The sequence below is a fragment of the Taeniopygia guttata genome, chromosome 20 (assembly GCF_048771995.1).
Source record: "Taeniopygia guttata chromosome 20, bTaeGut7.mat, whole genome shotgun sequence".
Lineage (NCBI taxonomy): Eukaryota > Metazoa > Chordata > Aves > Passeriformes > Estrildidae > Taeniopygia > Taeniopygia guttata.
The window spans coordinates 7,846,599-7,864,989 of NC_133045.1; the positions used below are offsets into that span (position 1 = coordinate 7,846,599).

General features: G+C 59.7%; 1 protein-coding gene and 1 long non-coding RNA gene across 4 annotated transcripts in view; one reads left to right on the top strand and one right to left on the bottom strand.

The window, feature by feature from the left end:
* LOC115497900 (uncharacterized) overlaps nucleotides 1-16,251 on the top strand; it is a 21,954-nt gene extending 5,703 nt beyond the window's left edge. The window contains exons 1-2 of one of the 2 annotated variants that reach the window (XR_004369579.3): nucleotides 8,663-9,039; nucleotides 15,516-16,251. This is a non-coding gene — a long non-coding RNA (uncharacterized lncRNA). Of the gene's footprint in view, nucleotides 1-8,662; nucleotides 9,040-15,515 lie in introns of those variants that run through there. The other variant, XR_005982285.2, reaches the window with a different exon arrangement.
* On the bottom strand, nucleotides 5,855-17,951 carry KIAA1755 (KIAA1755 ortholog). Of its 2 annotated transcripts, XM_030288564.4 has the most exons (15): nucleotides 16,946-17,945; nucleotides 14,382-14,579; nucleotides 12,985-13,908; nucleotides 12,621-12,741; nucleotides 12,348-12,512; nucleotides 11,696-11,819; nucleotides 11,274-11,391; nucleotides 10,548-10,634; nucleotides 10,347-10,463; nucleotides 9,924-10,022; nucleotides 9,550-9,698; nucleotides 8,555-8,693; nucleotides 8,176-8,298; nucleotides 7,400-7,591; nucleotides 5,855-7,322 (listed from the first exon to the last, which is right to left on the bottom strand). In XM_030288564.4, exons 1-15 carry the CDS (start codon nucleotides 17,510-17,512, stop codon nucleotides 6,354-6,356), a joined length of 4,092 nt encoding a protein of 1,363 aa, XP_030144424.4. In that variant the 5' UTR covers nucleotides 17,513-17,945; the 3' UTR covers nucleotides 5,855-6,353. The 2 variants fall into 2 exon arrangements, with proteins under 2 accessions (XP_030144424.4, XP_030144423.4); XM_030288563.4 differs by having other exon boundaries at nucleotides 12,621-13,908; nucleotides 16,946-17,951.
* Nucleotides 17,952-18,391: the final 440 nt, after the last annotated feature.

Consider the following 18,391-nt stretch of genomic DNA (forward strand, 5'->3'; position numbering starts at 1 on the left):
AGAGCCCTTGGTCCTCGTGGGCAGCACTGGGTCAAGTTGTTCCCATGGATGCAGGGAGGGGTCAGTGGGGGGAGAGTCCCATGGGCTGCCCCTCTCTCTGAGCGTCAGGGCCACAGGAACTGCTGTCCTCTGCCAGGCTGCTGTGACGTCCAGGAAGGGCTGGTGGCCATGGTGGTGTCACCTGCCCCGAGCTGCCCTTGCTGCCAAGGCTGCTTCGTGGGCACAGGACCCTCTGCCACTGGAATTGCTGAGTGCCAGTGTGTCTGGCTCGTGCTGCTGGGTTCGGCTCTGCCTGCACAAGCCCGCTGTTCCTCCTGCACCCAGTGTGAACTCTGGATGCACTCTGCAGCGGAGGTGCACACTTGAGTTAATGTGTGACAAACAGCCAGAAGAGCACCGCCGGCAGTGGAGGAAATGGAAGCAGCCATTTCTCACTCGGCTTGGAAGCACGAGCAGTTTGCTGCCATGAGGGGTGTAGGGGTGTGTGGGGATGTGTGGGACTGGGCAATCCAGGTGCCTGGTGCTGGGCAGGCTGTTGGGATTATCTTCTGTCCAGTTTCCTGCCAAGCACAGAGTGGGAACCACCCACAGTACCTGTCCCTGCTCTGGCACCTCGGGCAGAAGTGGCAGGGGACAAAAGCCTGGCTGTCCCCTGGGGCTGTCTCCCGGGGCTGTCCCTCAGGGGCTATCCAGGGAGCTCTGGGCTTGCTCCCAGCGCCTCACCAAGAGGAAACCTCCCGTTCCCAGCTTTAGCGCCCACTTCACTCACCACCTTGTATTGCGGAGGCATCTGTCTGACCAGGCACTGGAAAATGCCGCCCATGGTAGGCCAGCCACACTGCTGGTGTTATTTTTACTCTTCTTACTAAGACAGGGTTGCATTAAGAGGGTGTTTGCACTGCTGAAGCCCAGAATAACTCCTCATTTGCTCAAGGTGTTCAGTGCAGGATCGCGACTTTCCTCGCCCCCGCCCCTCTCCTGGAGCTGCTTCAAAGCGTGCCGGTCCCTGCAGTGCCGGTCCCTGCCGTGTGTCCTGCACAGACAGAGCCGCTCTTTGCTCTGCTGGGTGTGTGCCGGGGCGGCTGCAGCCCCTCCAGTGCCCGCACATCCTGACTCAGTCCCTTGTGCAGGCAGATAAACAATCCCTGAAAAGGGGCACTGTGTGCTCTGAGTCGCCCTGTAAGTCGCCAACCGACTTCAGGAGCTCTGCCCATCTCCTCAGTGCTTCCCACCCCGGGTATTCCCCAAACTCAGCCTCAGCCCGGCCGCTGCTCCTGCAGCCCCCCGAAGCCGGGGCACCTGTGTGCTCCTCGGTGGGGTCCCGGCATCGTCCCGGGGTGAGGGTGTGTAAGGGGCCCTGCAGGGATGTGACTTTGGGACAAAATATTTTATTTCCGTGATGGCAGGGCCAGCGGGGAGCTCTGGGGGCTGTGTGGGCATCCTGTCGTGCAAAAGGCAGCAGCTACCCCTTCTCACACCTCTCACACCTCATGATCTGTGAGCACGGGAAAGAACTTCCCAAAGCTGGGATGAAAGGCCGCAGCTGCTCCGTATGCGGCCGGCAGAGCCAAGGAGCTCCTCCACAGCCACAGACAAGGGTGTGTAAGGGCACGCAGGCTGGGCAAGGCAGGCTGGGGATGGTGACGGCATCACGCTTCCTTTGGGGCTTTGGTTGCCACAGGCAGCTCTGGCGCTGGCCCAGTGGCTCAGCAAGATGGGCTCAGTGGAGCGCGGGGCTCCCAAAGTGGGGGGCTTAGAGCCGGCATGAAGGGGGGCTTGTTCCCAGCTGTGGGCAGCTGTGCCAGGCCAAGCACAGCAGCCTTTGGGAGGAGAAGTGGCTTTTTAAGGAAAAGCAGCTTGTTTTCCCACCTGGCCCCCCAGGCAGGCATGGTGTGCTCCGGTGAGGGCAGATCCGGTCCGTGGAGTTGAGGCATCCACTGCTCACAGGGCAGGGGAGGGATGTGAAGTGCTGTCCACGCAGTCCGGGGCTCTGGCTCCCAGCTCACCGCACAGCCTGAGCCAGAGGCTGTTCCCTGAACCAGCATGGCCTGGAGGGATCGGCCAGCAGCTGATAATCAGCTTCTCTTGGGAGTCCTGGAGCAAGGCTGGGGGGAAGGGGGCGGGGGGCTCAGGAGGAATTAATTATGTAACTGTCTTTGGTTTTAGGTGGAGTCTGTATTTTATTTAAAAGAAATGAGAGAAGAAAACCCTCTCAAAAGTCTCTGGGTTTATTGGGTCTGCAAGCACGGTGGGAGCAGGAAAGCTGGGGGCTTCCCTGGCAAGGTTCTGAGCAAGTCCCTGCGAGGTGGGTCCTGTGTTGGACAGCAGCAATGCACGCAGGGCAGGTGGATTCTCCAGCTGTGCCAAACCTTTCCTTGCTGGTGGCCCCAGGATGGCCACAAGGCCAGTCCCACTGTGGCAGGGTCCCACAGCACTCAAGAGTGGGCTGCAGTGCTGCAGGATGGGCTCACATCCACTGCCAGCACAGTCATGAGCCAAAGACAATGTTTTGCAAACTGATCTGGCCGTACCTGGTGCAAAGTGAATTCCAACCTCTGGCTGTCATTTCCCGACATTTGTTGGAACCCCCCCAGCACTCCCTCCCCAGGGCGCTGTTCTCCCAGGGCGCCGCTCCCTGGTAATCCCTCACCAGCTCATGGCTTGCAGGCTCCAACGGGTCTGCAGGGGGAAACAAGAAGGGTCTGTGCTCCCCAGTTGGTGCATAGAGTGTTTGTGCTCCTCCACGTGTCCAGATTTAATGCCTGAAGCTGGGTGGTTCCCCCAGGGCTAACACATGAGCTGTGTGTGTTCCCCATGCAGGTCACCTGTGTCCTGCCATCATCTTCCCAGGGTGGGTGTCCCCAGGGCTCCTGAGCAAGCACTGGCAGAGGCGTTTTCCATCCATCCCTCGGGATGCAGCACAGCTGGGATTTTGCAAAGCAGCTGGATTGGCCTTTCCCTGGCCAGATCAGATCATATTGAGTTGTGTCCAGCCCTTGGAGCTCTACCCTTTGGCGTTACCCTTCACCCTTCCTGTTTTCCTCTGGTATCGCTGGTTTCTTTGGTTTTCCATTTCTTATGGCTATCCTGCAGCTCCCCACAGCACCAGCAACCCCAGCTCAGAGACAGGCAAGACCTCTTTTTGCAGGCACTTGGAGATAATTCAGCTTCTCTGGGATACCTCTGCTAGCAGCCACATCCCAAAGCCAGGACTGAGCTGGTGTCCTTGTCCCACAGCTCAGCTCCTTCTTGCACCCAGAGCTGCCTCTGTGCTTATCTGCTGAAACCAGACCCGCTGCCCTGGCTGTCACCCAGGAGGACAAATCCAGGCAAGACAGTTCCTACTGTGGCACAGACCAGGCCCCCTTCTGAACTCCCACGGCTGTTTCTGGTTGAACCCCAGTTCCAGGAGCTGCTGTGGTGGCTCTGTTGACACCAGAACTGCTGGGGGGGCCCATGTGGGGAGCTCTGAATTTTCCCACATGCTGTTGTCTCTGCATCTCTGCCTTGCCACCCATTTCCCACACTTCCTCCTTGACTGGGACAGAGCACAGCTGGGGCAGTGGCTGCGAGTCTGGGAACCCCAGTACCTCTTCCTCTTCTGTTTTTCCTCTTTGCTCTGTCTTGTCACACTTGAACCCAGTGACCCTGCAGCCCCTGCAGTTTGTAGGGCAGAGCTTGATGGGGATCTGGTGGTGAGGAGTAGAAGGAGGAGGAAGAAGAGCGCCGTGGCTGTCTCTGGTTGGAGCTCCCTGCTCTGTGCCACCCATTACTGTCTGCTCTGCTGGAGCCAGGCTCAGGAACCACAGCGGGAACGGCTGACCCAGGAACTGCCATGGGGAAGAGGTCATTCCCTGGGGCTGGGATCTGGGATCTGGGCCTGATCCATGTGCCCTCCACTTCTCTGAGCTTTTCAACCCTTTTTCCTTTGGAAAAAAAATATTTCCCAGGGTTTTGTGGGAGTTTCCCTCCAAGGCTGGAGGGTGCTCTGCACCCTGGCACTGCCAGACCCTGACCAGCCCACACTGCTGGATCCCTGCCAGCCCCTGACAAATGATTTTGCCATTTCACGAGGGAAAGGAGACACTGATTAACTCCTGTACTTGCCCTCCTGGAAAGGTTATGGCTTAATTGGTCAAACTTTGGAGTCATAAATCATGTGCTAAAGGATCAGCGGAGATAAGAAAATTTTTGCAGAATGTTGCAAAACACATTTTGGTAGGAGGGAAGGAGGAATCTGGGTATGCCCACTCAGCTGTGGGGGCTGATGACTCTTGAGTGAACAGGACCCTTCCAGGGAAACGATTCACCCTCCAGCCACAGGCCGGAAATTCCCCTTTTTGTTATCGGTTAAACTCAGGATTTGCAAAATATCCTTTTTTTATTTGACTTATGGAAAAAGAAAACAACAGGAAAGTCATTGTTTGCTTTATTCAGAAGAATCATAATTCCATCTGGTTTGAAAAATGACTCTCCTTCTTGCTGGAAAGTACTATTTCTCCAAACTAAAAGCTGTAATGGAGGGATACAGCAGATCAGTTCTCAACAGAGTGGAAAACTGAGCAATGGAACTGTCAGGCTTGGCTTGGAATGATGCTGGAGGGAGAAAAGATTTCTGGCTGTGGCAGTGAGCTGGGTCCCATCCAGGTGGGCACAGCTTGCACTGGCCACATGGGCACACTCAGCTGTAGGGCATGGGCATGGGGAGCAGACACATCATCAAGAGGTAGAAATGTCCTGGCTCGGTGACCTTGGTGCCACTCAGGATGTGGCATTATTGGAGAATGGAACGAACTCAAGGCTTGCACAGGACAGGCTGTGCAGACCTGTCCGGGTTCTCTATGACTACAGCTTTTAAACCAAAAGGAATGGGATGGACCCAGTGACCAGGATTTCAGTGGAGCAGGGACAGAATTGCCAGTAGAGAAATCAGTGTTGAGCTAGGGAAGATGGAGTCTACAAAAATTGTAGAGAGAAGTAAAGAGCAGACAACTGGGCAGGACCGGGAGTGGTGACAGGCAGAGGACCTGTGACAGCGCAGGGCAGGGCCGGGGTCGGTCCCGTTAATGCCTCAGAAATGACCCAGACAGGAGAGCGTGGAGCCCGCGGGGGGCAGCTGGGGCCGAAAGGAGCTCAGCGGGGCTTGGCTTCGGGATCTGGCAAAAACAAGGCTGAGGGGGGTATGAGTGATGCTCAGCCAGGCTGGGATGGGCAGTGCCCTTTGCCGAGGCGCAGCGTCCCGCGGGGTGCGAGCCGTGACCGGGCTGGGAGGAGGAGTGTGTTTTGTGTGTTTTTCTGGAACGGCCTCCAAGGCAGAGATCGCCTCTCCTCTGATGTCTCTTGATTAGCTCATGCTGTGCCTGCCCGGGGGGGCGGCCGGCCAGAGCCTGGCCCTGCCAGCCAGGGTCCCGCCTGCCATCACCCGCTCCCGGCTGCCCAAACGGGCAGAGCAGGGACGTGCCAGCGGGGACAGGGTCTCTGGGGTCCCCAGGCTGCTTTGGACTGGGATTGGCAAGGTCGCACCCACACCAAACGGGTCCCAAAGGCTTCAGGACAGCGCGTTCCCAAAACAGAGGGGGGAGGCTGGGCAGGATGACACCACTCTGCTCATCTGCTGGGAGGGAGAGCAGGAGACTGAGGCACTTAACCTTTACAAAAGGGTCTTTTGAGCAGGGCCAAGGTGCTGGCAGCAAGCAGGAGAGCCAGGCTGAGGGCACAGCCCATGTAGGGAGCACAGGGGACATTCTTGGACTAGGCTGGGGTGGTAGGAGCAGCTGGAACCTGGGTGAGGACCCCAGCAGCCGGCTCTCAGTGGGACATAATTTCTCACTCTCCTCCATGAGGACCATCCAGATGTTTCTCTTCAGGTTTATTAATGTTAATGGAGTTAGTCCCGTATTAATGAGCACACACAAACCCAGGGCCCACTGCTGAGGCTCAGCCAGGGCTGGAGCAGCAGCACAGGAATGGTGAAACCATCCAGTGGAGCAGGGAGCACAGCGAGTGACAGGAACATCTCACAGGTCTGCAGTCCCCTGGGATGTTCCAGGCACAGCTTCCAATGTGGGAACCCTCCCCACTGCCTGAGACAAGGCTGGCACTGGTAGGGATAAAGGCACTTTATGGGAGGATTGCTACACATCCGGTAGATTGTGAATGAACTCTGTGAGCTGGTGATGGAATTACTGCTGATCCATGGCAGGAAGAGCGCTAAGGACAGGGAACCAAAGATTCTGGGACTGAGGGTGGGGTAAGAAGTTCCAGCATCCCACCTCTGAGCATGAGAAGTCTCATCCAGTCTGTTATTGAGACTTATGCAGCCAGACAGAAACAGCTCCAACTGGAGGAACTGGTTACTTGGCATTTGCTTTAGCTGAACTTTCAGTGTGGTGGTTCTCCAGGTAAATGATCTGGTGGGCTTTTTCAGATGGGCAGGGTTGTCTGGGACTCTGGAGGTCCCTAGGCAAAGCCAGGCTTGCTGCTGGGGCTTCTTCCATGGAGTTCTGTGAATCTGAGTCTTCAGAGGAGAAACTGCTCTGGCTGGAAATCTGGAAGTACTGGGCAGTTTCTGCCCGGGGCCCCACTGGTGCACCAGCTGTACTGGGATCTGAGGCAGTCCCATGGGGCACAGCAGTAGGGCATGGTGGGTCAGCACCTGGGAAGCATGTCCAGGGAGGCAGGGAGAAGGGACGCCTCCGAGGGGGCTGGCTGTGCTCCTGGGTGAGGTGTCCTGTCACCCCCAGGCTGGCTTTGCTCTTGGGTTTGGGATGGGGGGTGTCAGCAGAGATGTGGTGGTGAGAGGTGCGGGCACCCTGAGGCCCCAGCTGGCAGTGGGGCTGCAGAGAGCTCTGCTCCACACCCAGTGTGGAGCCAGGAGTGGTGCTGGACGGGGACTGCCCCGGCCCCTCAGTGCTGGTCTCTGGCTGCTCTGCCAACCCCCTGCCCCCCAACACTGCTGGCTCAGGGCTGGGGGCTGCTCTGCACACCGGGACTTCCATGTGAGGAGCTGCAGACCCTGCGCTGGGGGGGCTGGAGGAGTCTCCCTGCCCGTCAGCTTGTGCTCCCCAGGCCTCCTGCAGTTCTGCCAGCATCTCCTCCAGGACCTGCCGGGTCTCCTGGTACCTGTGCTGTGCCTCTGTCCAGGCTGCCAACCCGTGGCTGCTCTGCATCCTGCGCACCTGAGCCTTCATCTCCTTCAGCTTCTCCAGGGCGAACTCCACCGAGAGCTTTTGGAAGGATCTCTGCAGGCACCGCAGTGCCTGACCCTCCCCGCGCTGCGCCCGGGCCGAGCACTGCCGGCAGTCCAGCTTCAGCCCCGCCACCTACGAAAGACAGGAGTGGCTGTTTTCATGGCCACCAGCAGCACCATGTCCTGCAGGGTGAGATTCCCTTCACCCACCTTGTTGGAGAACCGGACGAGCTCCTGCAGCAGCTCCCGTTCTGCCTGCCGCCGCTCCAGCTGCTTGGAGAAGCTCATCAGCTTTGTCTGGAAGAGGGCTGCAGACACTTGGAAGGCATCTGCCTCAGGGAATGTCATGGCTCGGACCTCAGCCGCCTCCTGGCACAGGGTCAGGCCATGCTGGTACCGAGCCTGCAGGGACAGGAGGAAGGAACAGCTCCACACTTGGGAATGGTGCTGACCTGGGATATGTGCACAGCGTGACGCGCTGCAGGCAGAACTTGGCATCGCCATTAGCTCATCCATCACCATTACCGATGGATGGGAAACACTTCTGGGCAAGTGAGAAGAAACAAAGCAATGGGATTCTCCAAATATCTGCTCTGCCCTGGCCTGGTTCCAAATGCACTAAATGCACCTCCTGTCCTGAGTGGGGTCACCATGCCTCACCCTCCCTGCAGTGCATGTGACTAAAGGGTCTACACATCCAAGGGAACCCAAAGATCCTCATCATAATGTTTGTTGTCTGATGGATGCCCAGGCTTTGTAGGAAAAAGGATGGAGTGCAGCAGGTGTTGGGGACAGCAATCCCAGCCCAGCACACATCAAGGAACGGCACAGCCACCCCCTCACTGGAGCAGGACTGCCCAGAGTCCCCACAGTGCTGAGCTTGACAACTGCAATGTGACTCAACAGATCGGGGACACCCAGTTCTTCCCAGAAGCCTTTTCCAATCCCATGGGTTGTCTGTTACAGAAAAGCCCCTCCAGACATACTGTGGCCTGGGTGAGGAACTCCTTGAAGTGCTCGGCAGAGCCCTGGCAGCTGTCAGGACTCCAATCCTCGGTGCCCATCTCCTGCAGCCGAGCTGCTGCCTCCCCATCCAGCCAGGACCCCAGCTGTGAGAGAGCAGAACAGGGATCAGGTGGAACCAGCCACAGCAGCAGCGTGTCCACAGCACCTCCCCTTCCTGCCCCGGCTCCGCATCCCAGCCCAGGCTCAGACGCCCATAATGAAAATCAAAGCTCAGGCAATCCTGCCACTCTCCAGGCTTCTATCATCATCAAAATAAAGGAAACGTGACCAAAACACTCAACCACAGAACACCACGGAAGGCAAGTTCAACTTGTGGCACCCCAGGGACACCCAGCTCACCTTGCCAAACTCAGTCTCGAGCTCCCGGACCTTGCGGAGGAACTTCAGGTGCTCCAGGCAGCTGTTGGATTGGGACACGAGGTTGTGAAGTTCTTCCTCCAGCTGACTATACAGCCCCTCAGCCAACTCCATAGCGAACCTGGGGGTTGGGAGGAGAGGGACTGTCACTGCCAGGCGCTGCCAGGTGAGCTCACAGATGCACAAGGTGGAGGGGAGCAGGTCTCTTGCACAGCTCCTGACCCCAGCCTTGCAGGCACCTGGACATCTTCCCAACCCATGGAGCAAACGGATGGCAGGGAGCACGGGATGGGAGAGCCCCGTCTGTCAGTGCAGCCCAGCCCCACTGAGAGGAGGGAGCAGGAGGGAGCAGGGGGTCAGCGCTGTCTGCACGGACCACGGGCGGTATCACCGGATGGGTGCAGCATTCCCGGCCGACAGCGACATCCCCGGGTGAGCACGGAACGGCCCCGTTACAGCACGGCTGGGTGAGTAACAGCACGGCCAGATTACGGCATCGCGGGATGGGCATGGCGCGGCCAGGTGGGGGTGACACTACTGGATGACTACAGCATGGCCAGAGGAGCCATGCACGGCCAGATTGTGACATCACTGGATGAGTGTGGCACGGCCAGACAAGTGCACATCACCGGACGATCACGGCATGGCCAGAGGAGCCCAGCACAGCCCAGCTGGCCAGGACCTGGCCCCATCTAGTGGCTTTTCCCGAGCCCAGCCCAAGGCACCGCTGCATTGCAGAGCAGTGACAGACCTGGGGCAGGAGACCCTCTCAGGGATCTGGCACCAGTGAGGATGAGGGGACTCCTGCAATGGGCTGTCCCAGACCTGTGGTCCATGCTTCCAGAGCAGGACAGAGCATGGCAGTAGCTCGGGCTCATGGGGACCAGGCTGTCCATGGGGAGGCGGCTCTGTCAGCCAGCAGGAGCGGGGATCCCTGGCACAGGCACCCCCCGACCAGCAGAACTGCCCTGTCCTACCTGGCGTGGTCAGAGGAGCAGAGGTGGGCGGCCTCCCTGTGCAGCCTGGCCAGCAGGAACCCCCCCTCGCGCTGCACCCGCGCCAGCTGAGGGTCACTCAGCACCTCCTGCATCAGCTCCTGGTGCCTCCTGATGCCCGCAGCCGCATCCTGTGCAGGAAGGGAGGGTCAGACAATGTCTCACCCGGGGCCTCACTCAGCCAGCACAGGATGGGTACCTGGGGCTGCTCCTGGGAACAGCCCCATGGCCAGGAGCAGCCAGTCTGGGAACGGTTATGCCAAGTTTTGGGGAACTGGAGGGAAATGCTGCTGTGGCTGCACTGCAGATGGGCACGTTGGGAATGTCCCCAACCTGTGGTGCTGCCACCCTCTTACCTGTGTCCCAGCCAGTGCATCGGTGTTCCGCAGCTCCTGGATGCAGCGCTGCAGCAGCTCTGATGCCCGCCTGAGGCTGGCTGTGAAGGGCTGCAGCTTCTGTGGGGGACACACACCATGGGTCAGTGGGGCCATGAGGAGAAGGAGGAGGAGGAGGAGAAGTGCCAGGATAGAGCAGGAAATACTGTGAGGCACTGGGTTAAAAGCTGATGAGGAGGGGGGTGAGGAGGTGGATGGGCAGCTGCAGGCAGGAGCATGTAAGAAGGAGCTTGACCCTCCTGTGCTCAGACCTTTCCTATTCATTCCCCTCTCCCAGCCCATCCTGCTGCTTTTCCAGGGATGTGTGTGAGACATGTAAGACACAATGGGGACAGAGGGACACGGGGAAGGTGAGGCAATGGCTCATGGCGTTGTAACAGACACCTGGAAGAATTGAACCCACTCGCCGTGGCAGTAGGGGAAGGCACCGTCCAGCTCTGGGGGCAGCTGGGAGCTGTCGATGTGGCGGCCCAGAGCCTTCAGCGATGTCAGAGTCTCCACCTGCAGGGCACAGGGCTTGTAAGGCTGCCTTGAGCAGGAAATAACCTCCTATTGCACCAGCTCAGGGGACAGGGACAGGCTCACCTGCACCCCAGGCAGCTTCTCACGGTGGGAGACCAGCTCCTTCTCGGCCAGGAGCAGCATGCTGTGAATGCAGCCTGGAGACACACTCTGTGGGAGGCAGGGGAGAATCACCAGGGCACACCCCACACGCAGCCCTCAGGTCACCCATGGCAGTGTGGGGCTTTCCTGGGTCAGCCGAGGCTGCTGAGCTCATTGCAAAGGAAAAGGCTCCCACTCTCACTGCTGTGGGAGATGGAAACACATCCCTTAGGCCATGTCCTTGTCCCAGCCACCAGCTCCCTGGCAAAGGGCCATGGGAAGAGCCTCATGAGTGAACCCCTTCTCTGACACCAGTGACACTTCTCCATGTGAGCAGCATCAGGGCCAACGTGGGTTTTATTGGGCATACAAAGACAAAAGGTGCTGTGTCGGGGGGACCCCACAGCCCCTGGACAGCACAGGGCACTCCTGTGGCACTGCCTGGGCACTGTCACAAGGACTCTGCCATGACAGTGGATTGTCACTTTGGAGCCCATTTCCTGATGAATTCTCATATCAGGATGCTGGAGGGCTCTTGGTGACACCTGCCGGGTGATGGCAGGGCTCAGAAGGGACCTTTGAAGATCACATGGAGACTGGGCACAAGGGAGGCTCTGAGGGACCCCCAAAGGGTGGCAGCACTCCCTTCCAGGCAGGGACAGCCCTGGCATGTCTGTGGCTGAGCCTGGCACACAGAGCCTGGCGTACCTGGACGGAGCGGAGGGCTGAGAATAGGACGGGAGCGGGCGGCTGCTTCCTGGCATCCACCACAACTGTCAGCCCAACATCCTTCGCTTCTCGCCTCTCACTGTTCTTCACTTCTTGCCTAGCGAGGGGAAACACAGCAGGAGTGGGGGTCCTTCCCTGGGGCAGGGCCCTCTCAAAGCCCCCTCCCACATTCTGCACCCCCAGGCAGGTGGAACCCACAGCCACAGGCAGTGGCCTCATCCCTGTGGGATGTCCCTGCCAAGGGCTCAGAGCATGTGCCTCTGGCAGGGGCATGCTCCAGGGACCTTGGGGATGAGCCCAAACCAGAGTGTGTGGGATGCTGGGCATCCATCCCAACTTATCCTGGGAGCCCTGAGCCAGGCAGCAGCTGGGGGTCACTGGCAGGTCCTGCTGGCTCTTACCTGGGCAGGGAGCAGAGGCAGAGGATGAGCCTTGCCAGCTCGGCAGCTGAGCACCACGCAGCCCGCCAGGCACTGCCACTGGTGGTCACCAGGAGGAGGGCCCTGCCCAACCTGTCCGAGCTCCCTGTGGACAAAGGGTGAGTGACCCCTCTGGCAGCCACCTGCCAGACCTGAGCACCCCACAATGGGCTGGGGTAACCATCAGTGCTGTCTCAGCTCAGCCTGCCATGGTGCAGCCCCTCTGGCCCTTCTGGAGGGGGAGAGCCAGCCCAGGGAGGCTCTTGGCATGCATGTCTGGAATTCCAGAGCTGCTGGAGACGTTTTTCCTGAGAAAAAGATGGGGTTTGTTACTGCTTTTTGGTTCTTGGGAAAAAGAAGGAGCCAAATGTTTAGTATTTGGCAGCTAAAGCTGAACAGCTTCACTGGAGAGGAATGGTGTGGGAGGGCTTGGGGCGGCTGGGACCCGGGCAGCTGCTCTGCACAGGCTGCCTGCATTTATGTTTTTAATGTTTTTGCCCAGATGAAAAAAAAATTTTCCGCTTGGAGTATTTCTGGCCTCCAGCAAAGCCCTGAAACCTTCCTCCAAAACACCCTCTCCAGCAGCCTGTATTTCCATCCCGCCCATTCCCCAGGCTTGCAGTGCCAGCAGTACCTGGCAGGCAGATGATGCCTGAGCGCAGCAGCCCAGCGTGCAGGTCCTGCCAGGCTGGAGGCTCCCGACCAGCAGTGCCAGTGCTGGGCACAGAGGGACCATTCTTGCAGCTGGAACTTTCCAGAGACCGTTCCTCCACGGGAGCAGCAGTGGCTGCATTCGTACCTGGGCACAGGGGTAGAGGAGAGGGAAGCTGGTGACACTCAGCGAAGCAGAGGAATAGGAAAGCCCCAGCAGTGCCTGGTCAGGTGCCGCAGCCCCACAGGATGGTACCTTTCCCTGCTGCCCTGGCTCTGCCCATCCTGGGTGAGTAGATGGCCGACATCTTCTTCCAGGCCCCCTCGTGCTGCCTGCTGACTCTTTCATCCTCGGGGGCTGCCCCGAGCCGCGCGCCCTTCAGGAAGGAGAACTTGTGGCTGGAACCTGAGGGGAGCCGGGGGCTGCCCCGCTGCACCAACCCCCCTCGCCCCGGCACCCCAGGAGTCGCTCGGCGGGACTGGCGGGGGGGGAGCATGGGGCTGCCAGCCCCCTTCCTGTGCTGTGCAGGGGTCTCACGGGGGGTGGCAGGGGGCAGCTCGGAGCCAGGGCTGTCCGGCTCCTCCAGGATGGCTGCCATCAGCCCAGAGCCGAAGCTCACCGGGTTCTGCAGTGCAGCCATGTAGGAGTCACGCTGGCGGCACTTTGGGCCATGCGGCCCTGGCTCCTGGCTCAGCTTCCTCTCCAGGCATGGGCTGCAGGGACTCTCCTCTGAGCTCAGTGCTCCCCCACAGGGCCAGGCATCTGCTCCTGAACCCCCATTCACCCAGGGGAGCGTCTCCTCGGCCCCAACCCTTATTTGCCCTGGAAGGCAGGTGGGCCACAGGGATCTGGTCAGGACGTCCAAGTCCTCCTGGGATTGCTCCAGCAGGTCCACATACTCCCCCTCCAGGTTCTGGCTGATGATTTCACTGAGGCTGGGCACAGCCAGCGTGGCCGGCTTCTTTTGCAGACCTGCCTGCTCCACCTTGATCAGTCCTGGGTATCGTCCCTGGCTTGACTTCCGAGAGGTTGCCTTGCAGCCTGGGATGGTGCCCACAATGTTGTTGTAGGGCATGGGGACATTTGCTGTGCCAGGGGGCACAGGTGTGCCACGTGCAGTCTCAGGAGCAGGTTCATGCTGGGCACCAGTGGGCACAGCGTCAGCTCCAGCCCTGGGCTTGTCGGTGAACTCAGGCGTGGCAATCCGGCTCCACGGCAGTGGGGTGACGCCGTTCTCAGTGGCCACCAGGCAGGTGTGCAGGGGAGCTCCGGCCCAGCTGCTGTTCACCTCCTCCAGCCACGCGTTGGTGAAGAGCAGAGCGTGGGTGGCCTCGGGGACAGGTGTCTCCTCCACTGAGCGCAGGTCCAAGGAGAGGTGCTTGAGGGTGACACGTGCTGTGTGCTCCTCGCAGGGCTCTGCTTGCAGGTAGAAGTCCCCGGGGCGCAGCAGGAGGGGGTTGAGCGGTGCGAGGTGCACAACCACCTTCTCGTGCAGACATAAGGGCCAGCCTTCATGGAGAAAGATGCGGTTAAAGTAGGGAGCCTGGGAGGGAGGAAGAACACAGTGCATGAGAGCCCTGCCAGCTCTGTGCCTCCCAGCCACCCCCACACACTCCTGCTGCCCAGCCCTGTGTTTCCCATGATGAGGATGAAAGAGCCTGGTGACCCAATGCATATCTCTGAGCCAAGCCCCTGCAGCACAGCCCTGCAAACCCACCCTGAGCCATGGTATTCCACAGTGCAGAGTCTACCCATGTGTTACAGAGGGGAAACCCCTGCTTAAGCCTCTCTAGGATCAAGGCAAGATGACCCCAGAGTACCTTCTGCCCTTATTGCAGGGACCACATACGCTGGGCAAATCCCAGGGAGCTGGGTGTGCCACGGTCCCCTGTGCAGGGAGCAGATGGGACAAGGAGTGGACATGCAGGGAGGGAACCCACAGGTCAGCGTGTCCTTAGACTCCTTAGGGCAAACCCCCCGTGTCTGGGAGAGGCTCACTGGGGCACGGGGGCTTACACAGGCCGCCTGCCGCAGGCGCTCGAACAGCCGCTTGGCCGGGATGAGGAACTGGAGCAGGCAGCAGAGGCCATCCCCCTGGTAGCTGCTCTCCAGCAGCCGGAACACCTGGCCCAGGACGGTGGGAGCTGTGGCTTCGAAGGGCGGGTAGAGGGCCTGGAGAGCACTTTGCACCGCCGCATCCAGCGACCCGGCATCCTGCGGGAGAGAGGCAAGTGTCACTGGTGGGAGAGTATCCCCGCAGCACAGACACCGTTCCGCCCGACCCGATGTCTCTGCCCACCATCCCACGCTGCGCTGTGCCACTGGCGCAATGCTGCTGAGCACAAGGGCTCCAAACCCTCCTAGAGTGGAAGCCGGGGGAACCGGGAGTGGAGCACAGCAAGCACGGCGCGGGGCAGGTCCGGTTCCCAGCGCTGGGCTGTGGTTAAGGAGCCTGGGATAAGCCCCGAGCAGCAACCGCCTTGCTCGGCCGCCAGCCGAGGGGTTAAACCGGAGTCAGACCAGACAGAGCGTGGGGCTGTGCCGGGCTCGCTGCAGGAATGCAGCAGATGGGAGGAAGGACAAACATCTGAAGATGGATAGGGTGTTTTGGTCCAGACTCATTGCTGAATTCGCCAAACTCAAAATTATTCCTCTGTTTTCTGGGAAGCGTTCTGCCGCGTTGCCTCCCGCCGCACTGCCCCAGAGTGGGGTGAGGACACTGGGTCTGTGCCACCTGTGGACCGGCAGTTCCCAGTTCGTTCTCAGTGCTGCAGGAGTTGGCGGCTGTGTGGCATGGCTGGCACATGGAGAGAAGCCATCCCACGGCTGCATCATGCCCGGGCTGCGCTCCAGGCAGTGCAGGGATGAGTCTGGCACACCGATCAAGGGGACCCCATTGCTGAGTGGAGAAGAGGAGCATCCTCCAAGCAGCTGGGTCCTGCTCCCGTAAGAGCACCCCAGGAAGTCTGGTGGGATTAGCTCAAGGTGAGCATTACTTTCAGGCAGCTAATCCCTGGTCCAGGAGCCCATACAGAGAAAAAAGGGACACCGTTAATTCAATTTAATTAGTTTTAATGCGCTTTAGCTAAAGCACTTTGCAGTCATGCTCTGGTTAATTCTTCATGACTTTTTTTCCATGTCTCGGCACAGGAATCTCCTGCCCCTGCACCTGACAGAAGAAGCCAGAGAGCTGGTGTCCCCCACCTCCATGCTCAGCACTACCTGGCTGGACTTCCTCCCCATCCCAACACCGAGGCGAGGAGCCACAACAGCACAGGAGGATCCATCCAGCTCTGAATGCTGCCATGAGAGCTGAGCCAGAACTGCCTGCCTTGCCTCCAACGGTCTTTTAAATCCTCCTAGGGGTGGTGACTCCACCATTGCCCGGGCAGCCCATGCCAGGGCTTGACAACTCATTCAGCGAAGAAATTTTTCTCTAGTATCCAGTCTAACCCTCCCCTGGCACCACTTGAGGCTGTTTCCTGTTGTCCCATCGCCCAGGACTTCATCCACTGGCAGGGACTGCGTGAGCCAGTGTCAGGAGAGAACCAGGGACTGATGGAGGCACCAGACACAGCCTGAGTTGTGCTGGGGAATATTTTGGCCTGGAATGACTGACTAAAAATGTTTTCATGGAGTGTCACAAAGCACTTCATCACCGGGGGTGGCTTTTGGGGTAACCATGGTGCAGCGGCTCCGAGTCTGTAGGCGAAGCCACATCCGGGCGGGCCAGGAGCCCATAGGAATCCAAAAGCAGCCCCTCCACCAGCTGGGAGGGAGCTGGAACAAAGGCATTAGGCAGCATAAGGAGATTTACATTTGCAAAGCTATTTCCATTTTAATAAGGCAAAGTGCTGTTAAATAGAGATTGATATTTCTCCCCAAATACCCATATTTTTAAACTGGTTTACATCAACAAGACAAGCTGGGCTTTAGGGTTTTGGTGCGGTAAAGTTGTTTAACCCATACCCAAAGCCACAGGGTGATTCAGCTCCAGCTCCTTTCTCCCACCAGCTCAGGAAGGAGCGAGGTTTGAGCCTGGGACCAGTCCTGAATACCAATTCCTCTGGCTCTCCGCAGCCCTTGCCGTCACCAGCTTTGGCAGGGCACGATGCGAGCGCTCAGCCCGGCCCAGAGCGGAGGCTCAGCTCAGAGCCCGGGGCAACGGCACGTGTCGGCTGCGGGGCCGATCCGCCGGTCTGCGAGCATCCCCGGCGCTGGCAGCTCACACAGCTGATCCCCGGCGCTGCACACCGGCCCCTGACAAACTTTGCGGGGAAGTTTAAGCATCGCAGGATGCAGCCCCGCACACACCTGCCCGAGCGGCCGCGGCCACGTCCTCCTCCGTACCTGATCCCCAGTTTTGCACACCCAGCCTCCATTTTCACATCTGCCTTCCCACTCACCCCCGCCCTGACACCGACCTCCCCACCCACCTCTGCCTTTGCACCTCCTTCCGCTCTCGCTGCCGACCTCCCTCTGCTGTGGCTCCCGTGCCCACCCGGTGCCCACCCGGTGCCCGCGGGACCGGCAGCCACGGGGAGGGGCAGCGGCAGGCAGCGGGATGCCCCAGGAATTACCATGTTTCCCAGGAAGTGGCAGAGGGGCCGGGGCCGCGGCACAGACCGTCCCGTCCCTCCTCCTCCTCCTCCTCGCCGGCTCTCCCCGGCCCGGGGCTCCCGGCCGGTCCCCGTTCCGCCGGCGGCTCTTCCCGGCGCCTCCGGAGCCGCGGGCGGGGGCGGGCAGCCCCGGGCCCCTCCGCCCGCCGCGCCTCTTCTGGGGGAAGAAAAGAAGAAAGAAAAGAAAAAAAAAGAAAAAAAAGGAAAAGAAAGAAACGGCGAAGAAAGCGGGAGTGGGGCGGGGCGGGGCGGGAGGGAGCTGGCGGGGGTGGCCCGGAGAGGGCCGGGGGCGGGGGCCGCTTTCCTGAGCCCCCCGCACGCTCCCGAGGCTCGGCCCCCGGGACAGTCCCCCCGCGTGTCCCCGCGGGCGGGGATGGGACCGGAGTGGAGGGAGAAAGAGACCCCGAGCGGTGCAGGAGGAGAGTGTACCGGGGGTCCTCCCCCAGGCCCCGCCGTCCCCTCCTCCGTGAGCAGCTCCTGGCGAAGGGTCCTGGAACACACCGGGAGCACACAGAGCTGTATGTGCATGTGTGTGTACGTGTGAATGTGTTTGTACACGCGTACATGTCTGCAGATTTGCTCCTACAGGCGTTTTGTGCGGCAGTGTCCCTCTTTTCCAATCCATCCAGGGTCAGTGGGATCTCTCAGCAGTGGTTTATGTCCTGGGTGGATCCCATGGCTCCCAGTTCCCATTCCTGAGTTGCCCCAAAAGTGCAGCATCAGGACAGCGAGTGCCTCTCTTGGGACTTTGAACTGTTCCAGGGATGGGGAGGATCTACTGAGGGGCAGGATCATGGGATTCAGCAACCAGAGCTGTACAAAAACAACTAGCATAAGAGCCAAAGCCACAGATTTGTTCTTTCCTAAGGCAAAATGCTGCTCCACACAGCCTGCAACTCCTGGGCACAGACACTTCTTCCAGCCCCAGGCACTGTGAGCACAGCATCACCAGCTCTGCCAGCCCTGCACAGTGCCCAGCACTCTCAGCCTCTCTGTGCCTTGCTTGGGGTGCAGTCATTTCCACTGTTGCATTCGTGGGAATGGGCTCAAGGCCGGGATGGGGCTGGGAAAGCACCAGGGTGGGTGGGACGGCCACAGCGTGGGCTGCAGGCTGCCGGGGCCGTCTCGCTGGTGAACATTTGTCCAGGGATCAGCCAGTGGCCAAAGGACACGCTGTGAAAACAAGCCGAGACGGGAGGAGGTGCAGCTGGGCTGCTGGCGTGTGGGAGGGAGGACGGCGCCAGCGAGGCCTTCGCATTTGCTTCCCATTTCCTTGGGAGCTGGTGAGACCCTCCCGCTGCCACATGGATCACGAGTGCTGGTCCTGTGGGTGGGCAGAGGCTTGGCCGTGGGCACCAGGCTGGGGTACCCACCTGAGCCCAAAGCAGGACTGACCCTTGGCTCCAA

What these genes read in the sequence shown, in the direction of transcription:
- KIAA1755 (XM_030288563.4), bottom strand. Translation starts at nt 17,512, where the DNA reads ATGCACATACAGCTCTGTGTGCTCCCGGTGTGTTCCAGGACCCTTCGC. An exon ending in CAGCCCTCCGCTCCGTCCAG is followed by an intron (nt 10,635 to 11,273) that starts GTACGCCAGGCT and finishes TGCCTCCCACAG; the next exon opens with AGTGTGTCTCCAGGCTGCAT. An exon ending in AGAAGCTGCCTGGGGTGCAG is followed by an intron (nt 10,464 to 10,547) that starts GTGAGCCTGTCC and finishes TGTGCCCTGCAG; the next exon opens with GTGGAGACTCTGACATCGCT.